The 12,168-nt window shown below is 36.8% G+C and overlaps 1 protein-coding gene across 4 annotated transcripts in view; it reads right to left on the bottom strand.

Moving 5' to 3' along the window:
• CALR3 (calreticulin 3) overlaps positions 1-12,168 on the bottom strand; it is a 30,834-nt gene that overhangs the window by 13,868 nt on the left and 4,798 nt on the right. For all 4 annotated transcript variants that reach the window (XM_082383045.1, XM_082383044.1, XM_082383047.1 and 1 more), the window contains one exon: positions 245-339. In XM_082383045.1, the coding sequence (XP_082239171.1) occupies positions 245-339 (95 nt within the window). The remainder of the gene's footprint in view (positions 1-244; positions 340-12,168) is intronic.

Genomic DNA, 12,168 nt, shown 5'->3' with positions numbered 1-12,168 from the left:
CAATGTCATGGCTCACAGTAAGAAGTGTACCCTCCTGGTGGGTAAAAACTTTGGAAACCAAACCAGTCAAAGTGGTGGACAAGTGTCTCTAACAGGCCTGCTAAACTGGAAAGCAGGGACAGGACAGACAAGGCCCATCCATAGTTCACTTAAATATTTTAAGGTCAAAACTATTTTCTATAAACTTACGTTATTATCTGGCAAGATTTAACATGATCACTGATTTGAATATGAAAGAATTTACCTTACACCTGATTGATTTCTTGTTTGAGTGATACTGATTCTTGAAATGTAAAATAACATGAACTTTCTTGACATCAAATCCACAAATATCAGGTCCTACAAAAAAAATATTAACTGCTCTCAATTTCCTTCTGTCATGCATCACCACAGGATATCCCCAACCATTCTCCTGAAATAATATACAAGGCACAGGAAGCTTACATGTCTGGGAATAATCAGATGTTCTTGTGGAGATATTTAAATGGATGGTGACACTCAGTTCAGGTCACGGTCACTGCAGCCACTTTTGATTGGAGTGTAAGCCAGAACATGAGGAAGAGAAGGAAGGTCTAACAGCAGTCTAGTAAGCGTCCCCCCACGTGCTGTCTGAGCCTCAGGCCCTCACTCTGAAGCTCTGACCAAGGCTCCTGTACCCATAGGAAGGCTTCAGAGCTGGACTGACTGGCTCCGATGCCAGTTCTCCTTCCCTGTTGAGATATATTTGCAACTAACATATTCACCTCCCATGCCTCAGTGTCCTGGTCTGTAAAATGGGGGTGTTAATCTTGACTTCACAAAGCTATTTTGCCAATTCAAGGGGCTAATGTATGTGAAGCTTTTAGTATGGCAATGCTCAATATTCGTTGTTATTATTGCTATGCTCCAAGACAACACACATACGTATATATATATATTCTTAAAGATAACACCACATCGTAAGCCAAAAAGAGGTTACAATCAGTACGTAGGTTCCGATGAACTGAGAAATCTATAAAGAGTTCTAGTCAAAGTTAATGATTTTTGCTTTTGACAAAATTCAACACCCATTTTTGATAAAAACCCTCCAGAAAGTAGGCATAGAGGGAACTTACCTCAACATAATAGGGGCCATATATGACAAACCCACAGCCAACATCGTTCTCAATGGTGAAAAACTGAAACCATTTCCTATAAGACCAGGAACACAACAAGGTTGTCCACTCTCACCACTATTATTCAACATAGTTTTGGAAGTTTTAGCCACAGCAATCAGAGAAGAAAAAGAAATAAAAGGAATCCAAATCAGAAAAGAAGAAGTAAAGCTGTCACGGTTTGCAGATGACATGATACTTTACATAGAGAATCCTAAAGATGCTACCAGAAAACTACTAGAGCTAATCAATGAATTTGGTAAAGTAGCAGGATACAAAATTAATGCACAGAAATCTCTTGCATTCCTATACACTAATGATGAAAAATCTGAAAGAGAAATTAAGGAAACACTCCCATTTACCATTGCAACAAAAAGAATAAAATACCTAGGAATAAACCTACCTAAGGAGAAAAAAGACCTGTATGCAGAAAACTATAAGACACTGATGAAAGAAATTAAAGATGATACAAACAGATGGAGAGATATACCATGTTCTTGGATTGGAAGACTCAACATTGTGAAAATGACTGTACTACCCAAAGCAATCTACAGATTCAGTGCAATCCCTATCAAACTACCAATGGCATTTTTCACAGAACTAGAACAAAAAAATTCACAATTTGTATGGAAGCACAAAAGACCCCGAATAGCCAAAGCAATCTTGAGAAAGAAAAACAGAGCTGGAGGAATCAGGCTCCTGGACTTCAGACAATACTACAAAGCTACAGTCATCAAGACAGTATGGTACTGGCACAAAAACAGAAATATAGATCAATGGAACAGGATAGAAAGCCCATCCCAGAGATAAACTCACACACATATGGTCACCTTATTTTTGATAAAGGAGGCAAGAATATACAATGGAGAAAAGACAGCCTCTTCAATAAGTGGTGCTGGGAAAACTGGACAGCTACACATAAAAGAATGAAATTAGAACACTTCCTAACACCATACACAAAAATAAACTCAAAATGGATTAAAGACCTAAATGTAAGGCCAGACACTATAAAACTCTTAGAGGAAAACATAGGCAAAACACTCTGTGACATAAATCAGAGCAAGATCCTTTTTGACCCACCTCCTAGAGAAATGGAAATAAAAACAAAAATAAACAAATGGGACCTAATAAAACTTAAAAGCTTTTGCACAGCAAAGGAAACCATAAACAAGATGAAAAGACAACCCTCAGAATGGGAGAAAATATTTGCAAATGAAGCAACTGACAAAGGATTAATCTCCAAATTTTACAAACAGCTCATGCAGCTCAATATCAGAAAAACAAACAACCCAATCCAAAAATAGGCAGAAGACCTAAATACACATTTCTCCAAAGAAGATATACAGATTGCCAACAAACACATGAAAGGATGCTCAACATCACTAATCATTAGAGAAATGCAAATCAAAACTACAATGAGTTATTACCTCACACCAGTCAGAATGGCCATCATCAAAAAATCTACAAACAATAAATGCTGGAGAGGGTGTGGAGAAAAGGGAACCCTCTTGCACTGTTGGTGGGAATGTAAATTGATACAGGCACTGTGGAGAACAGTATGGAGGTTCCTTAATAAACTAAAAATAGAACTACCATACAACCTAGCAATCCCACTACTGAGCATATACCCTGAGAAAACCATAATTCAAAAAGAGTCATGTACCACAATGTTCACTGAAGCTCTATTTACAATAGCCAGGATATGAAAGCAACCTAAGTGTCCATCGACAGATGAATGGATGAAGGAGATGTGGCACATATATACAATGGAATATTACTCAGCCATAAAAAGAAACGAAATTGAGTTATTTGTAGTGAGGTGGATGGACCTAGAGTCTGTCATACAGAGTGAAGTAAGTCAGAAAGAGAAAAAAGAATACCGTATGCTAACACATATATATGGAATCTAAAAAAAAAAAAAAAAGTTCTGAAGAACCTAGGGGCAGGACAGGAATAAAGTCACAGACGTAGAAAATGGACTTGAGAACACAGGGAGGAGGAAGGGTAAGCTGGGAAGAAGTGAGAGAGTGGCATGGACTTATATATACTACCAAATGTAAAATAGATAGCTAGTGGGAAGCAGCTGCATAGCACAGGGAGATCAGTTCGGTGCTTTGTGACCTCCTAGAGGGGTGGGATAGGGAGGGTGGGAGGGAGATGCAAGAGGGAGAAGATATGGGGATATATGTATATGTATAGCTGATTCACTTTGTTATAAAGCAGTAAGTAACACACCATTGTAAAGCAATTATACCCCAACAAAGATATTAAAAAAAAAAGTTAATGATTTTTAAATTGGCACATAAGTTTCAGTCACTAGGGAAATGGAATGCTGTAGGACACTGTATTCCCTGCTCAGAGACAAAGAAGTTCTAAATATTCTAAGCAAGGTTTACAGGAGAGATCTGGAAAATCTGTCAAACCTTCCGAGACTGTTTGGAATTACCCTGCTGCGGTTTCATTGACTTTAAGCCATAGGAATGTACTAAAGTATCTGCGTGTCTTTCTGTCTCAGACGGAATTCCACCACATTCACTGACCCAGGCCTGCACCCACCCCTGTGAACAAACCCTGTGTAAACACAAGCAGATGACTGTGACTTCTTCTAGAACTTGCAGTGATGAACCTCCAGATTAAATAAGAGAAGTCTAGGCTTCACATAATTACTTAAAGAATATTATCAATTTGCCAGAGTAGATGCGACATTTTACTTGGAAATAGCATCTACGGAACCGACAAAAAACACCACATCTATCTCCCAGTTGAGTTCCCGGAGGACGCGTGGTTTATGTAATTTTCTTTTTTGTCATTGCTGGAAAACATTCCAGTTCAATTTTTTAAAACAAAAGCTATGTAAACTATTTGTATGAAAGTCTATTATCTCAGGATTGAAACATGAAATTTATTTTTCCTTCGAAATTGGTCAGAATTTTCCTCTCTATTCCTAAGCACCTACATACTTTTACTATTAAATTCAGCTTCAGAATGTGCCCAGATCTGACCAGAAAAATCTGGACATTTTCCATTAACAGCAATCATAAAATAGTTATGCAGTAATGGATTTTTGTGAAGAATGGGGTAGGCAGATGGGCTCTGAAATTGGGCTGACCTGACTTTGGGCAAGTATTTTAATCTTTCTGAGCCTCAGTTTCCTTATTTGCAAAATGGGGGCTGTGTTACCCATTTCCTAGGGTTTTACACATAATCTAAGATTGCATGGGTAAGGCCCCTGGCAAGGGCCCAATAAAACATATTTCTCTCTTCCTCTTCAACACCAGCAAGCTGCTCTCAAACCAAAGGCTAGAGCTGAGAAATCACAGGAAGTGTTTTAATAGTGACACAACGGGTTTGGGTAAAATGTAACTGATTTTGAGTTAAAAGCAAAATAATGCAGAAAATTTATAAGTATATATATATATATATTTTACTCCAACATATGCTGCTTTGCAATTTAAATGTAGCAGACATGCTGTGTATATTTAAAAGTACTATTTTGGTGGATATTTGTGGTTATTTTATTTACTAAATCTAACTAAATCAAATACTTGTGAAATCACCTCTAATTCAGTAGGTATTATTTTTTTGTCAGATATCTCTGCCATCCTGTTTTAAGAGAATAATAACAATAACCAAAACCGAGACATTTAAATTTATTTTTTAGTCTAATAAAGACCTTTTCCATTCCAGATTTTAAATTCAAGAGTAAATGTGAGGGACTTCCCTGGTGGCGCAGTGGTTAGGAATCCGCCTGCCAGTGCAGGGGACACAGGTTTGAACCCTGGTCCGGGATGATCCCACATGCCGCGGAGCAACTAAGCCTGTGCACCACAACTACTGAGCCTGTCCTCTAGAGCCCGAGCCACAACTACTGAGCCCACATGCAGCAACTACTGAAGCCCACGGGCCTAGAGCCCGTGCTCTGCAACAAGAGAAGCCACCACAATGAGAAGCCTGCGCACCACAACGAAGAGTAGCACTCGCTCGCTGCAACTAGAGAAAGCCCGCACACAGCAATGAAGACCCAATACAGCCATAAATAAATAAATAAATAAATAAATAAATAAATAAATAAATAAATATTTTTAAAAAGAGTAAATGTGAGGCGTGGCAGGTAGAGAGAACTCTGGGCAGGGAGTTGGGGACTGCGCACTCTGTGGAAACTTTGGATCAATCTAATGCTGTGTCCTTGGAGAAGTTGCCTCACTCTCCAAAATGACAGAGCAGAATTAGATCTAAATCTAGTAAGTAATCTAATATCTAATAAAATAATATTCTTTTTACTTCTACAATAACACCAAGACCAGCTGTATATATAAATATAAGGACAGCATAACTAGGTGTCTCAAGCCTGATCCTGATCACGAAAAAACTTAAAATAAGCATGGGAAAACGTCACACGAGAGAAAATAATTTGAAAGAATAAGTCCCCAAATCTGGATTATGGATGGATATTTTAAAAATACATTTTCATCCTTAAAGCTTTTTTTTTCCACCTTTTTTTTATTGTGGCAAAATACGTACAACACAAAATTTACCATCTTAGCCATTTTTAGTGTACAGTTCAGTGGTATTAAACACATTCACATTGTTAGGCAACCATCACCACCATCAATCCCCGTAACACTTTTCATCTTGTAAAACTGAAACTCTATATCCATTAAGCAATAACTCTCCATCTTCCTTTCTCCCCAGCCCCTGGCAACCACCATTCTACTTTCTACCTCTATGATTTTGACTACTCTAAGTACCTTCCACCAAAGGGGAAATCACAGGCTCGGAGGGGCAGGTACTTAGAGAATCCATCTTCCTGAGTCACCTCTCAGCAAACCCTACTTTCAAGTCCCTGGATATCCTGTCTCACTTCAGCTTTAGTGTTAACAGGATGTGTAAGACATGGGGACACTGAAATGGGAGGGCAGGACAGTGCCACCAAAATTGTGCCCCAGTGCGGCTCACCGAATGACCCGCCGACACCAAGGCTGTCCTGGGGAGTTGGTTGCGGCCTGAATGTGGTTCTGGCAAAGAAAGAGGCGAGATGGGCTTTTAGGCTGTGACAGCATTAAAAATCATCAGCCATGGAGTTCCTTTGTCATGCAATTCCAAAACCCTTTTAATTTATTGAGGCAAAATTCACATCACATAAAATCAACCATTTTATTTATTTATTTTCTTTCTTTCTTTCTTTCTTTTTCTCTCTTTTTTTGGTTACACCGCACAGCTTGCGGGATCTTAGTTCCTCGACCAGGGATGGAAACTGGACCCTTGGTAGTGAAAGCGCAGAGTCCTAACCACTGGACCACCAGGGAATTACCTCTTTAAAAAAAAATATATATATATAGTTTAATTTTTATTTTATATTGGAGTATAGTTGATTTACAATGTTGTGTTAGTTTCAGGTGTACAGCAAAGTGATTCAGTTATACATATACATATATCTACTCTTTTTCAGATTCTTTTCCCATATAGGTTATTACAGAGTATTGAGTAGAGCTCCCTGTGCTATACAGTACGTCCTTGTTGATTATCTAAAAATCAACCATTTTATTTATTTAGAATTATTTATTTATTTATTTATTTTAGGCTGTATTGGGTCTTCATTGCAGTGCGCTGGCTTTCTCTAGTTCTGGCGAGTAGCGGCTACTCTTCATTGTGGTGCGCAGGCTTCTCACTGCGGTGGCTTCTCTTGTTGCAGAACACAGGCTCTAGGCGTGCAGTCTTCAGTAGTTGTGGCACACGGGCTCAGTAATTGTGGCTTGCAGGCTCTAGAGCACAGGCTCAGTAGCTGTGGTGCATGGGCTTAGTTGCTCTGCAGCATGTGCGATCTTCCCGGACCAGGGATCAAACCCGTGTCCCCTGCATTGGCAGGCGGATTCCCAACCACTGTGCCACCAGGGAAGTCCCAGTCATTGGAATTTTGATAGGGATTGGATTGAATTGCTTTGGAACTTGTAGATTGCTTTGGGTAGTATTGACATTTTAACAATATTAAGTCTTCCAATCCACAAACATGGGATGTGTTCCCATTTATTTATGTCTTAACTTCTTCCAGCAATAGTGTGTAGTTTTCATTAGACAAGTCTCTCACTTCCTTGGTTAAGATGATTACTAAGTATTTTACTCCTTTGGATGCCACTGTAAATGACACTGTTTTTGTAATTTCCCTTTCAGATTATTCATTGTTTATAGGAATGCAACTGTTTTTGGTTTTGTTTTTTAACATGTTGACTTTGTATCCTGCTACTTTGCTGCATTCATTCATTAGTTCTAATAGGGTTTTTCTGTGCAAGCTTTAGGGCTTTCTACATATCATATCATCTGCAAACAAGATAATTTTACTTCTTATTTTCCAATTTATTTTCTTTTTCTTGCCTAATTGCTCTGGCTAAAACTTCCAGTACTATGTTGAATAGAAGTGGGAAAACAGGCATCCTTGCCTTGTTCCAGATCTTAGAGGAAACACTTTGAGTTCTTCTGAGTATGTTCACTGTGGGGTTTTCATATATGCCTTTTATTACATTGAATTAATTTCCTATTATTCCTAGTTTGTTGAGTGTTTTTATCATGAAAAGGTGTTGAATTTTGTCAAATGCTTTTTCTGCATCAAATGTGATGATCATTTTTTCCCCTTCATTCTGTTGATGTGGCATATTACATTGATTTTCATATGTCAAACCATACTTGCATCCCAGGAATAAATGCCACTTGGTCATGTTGTATAATTCTTTTAATATGTTGCTGAATTCTGTTTAGTAGTATATTGTTGAGGATTTGCATCAGTGTTTTCTTGTAGTGTCTTTGGTTTTGGTATTAGGGTAATGTTGGCATCATAGAATGAGTTAGGAAGTGTTCCCTCTTCTTCAATTTTTTGGAAAAGTTTGAGAAGGACTGGTATTCTTTCAATGTTTGGTAGAATTCACCAGTGAAACCATCAGATTCAGAGCCAGCCTTCCTTCCTTCCTTTCTCTTCCAGTTTTATTGAAATATAATTGCCATACAGAACTGTATAAGCCTAATATACACAACATAATGATTTGACTTACATATACCATGAAATGATGACCACAATAAATTTAGTGAACATCCATCATCTCATATAGGTACAGAACAAAAAAAAAAGTATTTTTTCCTTGTGATGAGAACTCTTAGGATTTACTCTATCAACAACTTTCATATATAACATACAGCAGTGTTAAGAATATTAATCATACTGTACATTACAACCCTAGTATTTATTTGTCTTATAACTGGAAGTTTGTACCTTTTGACCACCTTCATCCCATTCCCCCTCCTCCATGCCCACCTCTGGTAACCACAAATCTGATCTCCTTTTCTATGAGTTTGCTTGTGCAATATAATTGTCCTACAACATTATGTTAGTTCCTGGTGCAGAAAATAGTGATTCAGTATTTTTATACATTACAAAATGGTCACCACGATAAGTCTAATTACTTTGTTACCATACAAAGAAATTACATTATTATATATGACTATATTCCCCATGCTGTACATTTCATCCCTGTGGCTCACTTATTGTGCAACTGGAAATTTGTACCTCTTAATCTCCATCGCCTATTTTACTCATCCCTTCACCCTCCTCCCCTCTGGCAACCACCTGTTCTCTACATTTATGACTCTCTATTTTGTTATATTTGTTCATTTGCTTTGGTTTTTAGATTCCACATATGAATGAAATCATATAGTATTGTCTTTCTCTGACTTATTTCACTTAGCATAAAACCCTCTAAGTCCATCTGTGTTGTCACAAATAGAAAGATTTCATTCTTTTTTATGAGTAATATTCCATTGTATATATACATCTTCTTTATCCACTCATTTATTGATGGGCACTTATATTCCTTCCATATCTTGGCTAATGGAAATAATGCTGCAATGAACATAGGGGAACATATATCTTTTAAAATTAGTGTTTTTGTTTTTTTGGAAAAATACCCAGTGTGGAATTGTTGGATCATATGTTAGGTCTATTTTTATTTTTTTTTAATGAACCTCCATCCATTTTCTATAGTGGCTGCACCAATTTAAATTCCCACCAAAAGAGCACAAGAGTTCCCTTTTCTCCACACCCTCACTAACACTTGTTATTTGTTGTCTTTTTGATAATAGCCATTCTGACAGGTGTGAGGTGATATCTCATTGTGGTTTTGATTTGCATTTCTCTGATGATTAGTGATGTTGAGCATCTTTCATGTGTCTTTTGGCCATCTGTATGTCTTCTTTGGAAAAATGTCAATTCAGGTCCTCTGCCCATTTTTTAATTGGGGTTTGTTTGTTTTTTTTGATGTTGAGTTCTATGAATTCTTTGTTTATTTTGGATATTAACTCTTTATCGAATCTATCATTTGCAAATCTCCTCTCCCATTCAGTAGGCTGCCTTTTCATTTTGTTCGTGGTTTCCTTCACTGTGCAAAGGCTTTTGAGTTTGATGTAGTCCCATTTATTTATTTTTGCTTTTGTTTCCCTTGCCTGAGGAGACAGATGCAAAAAAAATATTGCTTAAGCTGAAGTCAAAGAGCATACTGCCTGTTTTCTTCTAGGTGTTTTACAGTTTCAGGTTGTAATTTAAGTCTTTAATCCATTTTGAGTTTATTTTTGTATATAGTGAGAAAGTAGCCCAGTTTTCCCAAAACTATTTATTGAAGAGGCTGTCTTTTTCCCATTGTAAGCTTTTGCCATTTTTGTTGTGGATTAATTGACATATATAAGCATGGGTTCATTTCTGGAATCTTTATTCTGTTTCACTGATCTATGTGTTTGTTTCTGTGCCAGTACCATACTGTTTTGATTACTATAAGCTTTGTAGTATAGTTTGAAATCAGGGAGTATGGTATCTCCAGCTTTGTTACTCTTTCTCAAAATTGTTCTGCCTATTTGGGGTTTTTTGTATTTCCATACATATTTTAGAATTATTTGTTCTAGTTTGTGAAAAATGCCATTGGTATTTTGATAGGGATTGCATTGAATCTGTACATTGCCTTGGGGAAGATGGATATTTTAACAATCCTAATTCTTCCAATCCATGAGGTATACCTTTCAATTTGTTTGTGTCATCTTCAATTTCTTTCTTCAGTGCCTTATAGTTTTCTGAGCACAGGACTTTTACCTCCTTAGATTTATTCCTAGGTATTTTATTCTTTTTGATGCAATTGTAAATGGGTTTGTTTTCCTAATTTTTCTGATAGTTTGTTGTTGGTGTATGGAAAGAAAACAGATTTCTGTATATTAACTTTATATCCTGCAGTTTTACTGAATTTATTAGTTCTAGTAGTATTTTGGCAGTGTCTTTAGTATTGTCTATGTATAGTATCATGTCATCTGCACACAGTGACAGTTGTACCTCTTCCTTTCTAATTTGGATTCCTTTTATTTCTTTTTCTTCTCTGATTGCTGTAGCCAAAACTTCCAATACTATGTTGAATAAAAGTGGCAAGAGTGGGCATCCTTATCTCGTTCCTGATCTTAGAGGAAATGCTTTCAGCTTTTCACCACTGAATATAATGTTGGCTGTAGGTTTGTCATATATGGCCTTTATTATGTTGAGGTATATTCCCTATATACTCACTTTGTTGAGACAAGGCTTTTCTTCATTGGGATAATCTTGTTTACTGCTTCAATTTCCTTACGACTTATAGGTCTATTCAGATTTCCTATTTCTTTGTGATTGAGTCTTGGTAGGTTTTGTGTTTCTAGGAATCTGTCCCTTTCATCTAGGTTATCCAACTTTTTGGTGTATAAATATTCATAGTACTCTCTTATAATCCCTTTTATTTCTGTAGACAAGGTTGTAACAACCCCACTTTCATTTCTGATTTTAGTAATTTGAGTCTTCTCTCTTCTTCCCTTAGTCCATCTAGCTAGTTACTGATGTCACAAAGTTACATCTTTATATGCTGTGTCCCCTAAAACATAAACTAATTATTCTTTAAAATGCATTAGTCTCTTAAATTATGTAGAAAACTAGATTTGTAGTTACAAACCAAAGTTACAGTAATATTATCTTTTACACAAATAATTGTTTTTCCTTAAATGTATTAGTCTCTTAAATCATGTAGAAAACAAAAAGTGTAGTTATAAACCATTGTTAAATAATACTAGCTTTTATATTTACCTTTATTGAGATTTTTATTTCTCCATATAGGTTTGAGTTACTGTCTAGTGAGTGTCCTTTCATTTCACCTTGCAGGACTCCCTTGAGCATTTCTTGCAAGGCAGTTCTAGTGGTTACAAACTCCCTCAGCTTTTCTGTCTTAATTTTTCCACATTTTTGAAGGACAGTTTTACCAAATATGAGTTTTCGTTGAGAGTTTTTTTTTCTTTTCACTTTGAATCCACTATCTTCTGGCCTCCAAAGTTTCTGATGAGAAATCTTTTGATAAGCTTATTGCAAATGCCTTGTATGAGATGATTTGCCTCCCTCTTGCTGCTTTCAACATTCTTTGTCTTTGCTTTTTGCAAGTTTGATTACACTGTGTCTTGGTGTGGACCTCTTTGAGTTCATCTTACCTGGAGTTCATAGAGCTTCTTGGATATTTATATTCATGTATTTCATCAAATGTTGACGTTTTCAGCCTTTGTTTTTTCAAATATTCTCTTCCTCTGCTCCTTTTTCTCTCTCTTCTCCTTCTGTGACTCCCACAATGTGTACATTGGTCTGTTTGATGGTGTCCCACAGGTCCCTTAGCCTCTGTTTGCTCTCCTTCAATCTTGTTTCTTTCTGTTCCTCAGCCTTGATAATTTCCATTATCCTATCTTCAAGATCTCTGATTCTTTCTTCTGCTTGCTCAAATCTGCCTTTGACTCTTCTAGCGAACTCTTCACGTCAGTTTACTTTTCAGCTCCAGAATTTGATTTTGGTTTCTTGTTAAGTATTCTATCTCCTTACTGATATTTCCATTTTACTCTCATTTTTCTTGACTTTCACTACATCTTCATTTAGTTCTTTTAGCATCATTCAGACAGTTATTTAAGTCTAACAGATCTGCCATTAGGTCTTTTTTTCAGGGACAGTTTATGTTGA

This window comes from Balaenoptera borealis, assembly GCF_965194805.1.
Source record: "Balaenoptera borealis genome assembly, chromosome: 2".
NCBI classification, from domain to species: Eukaryota; Metazoa; Chordata; class Mammalia; order Artiodactyla; family Balaenopteridae; genus Balaenoptera; species Balaenoptera borealis.
Note: the sequence above shows the minus strand (reverse complement) of the source record. Positions and strands in the feature narration are given on the sequence as shown.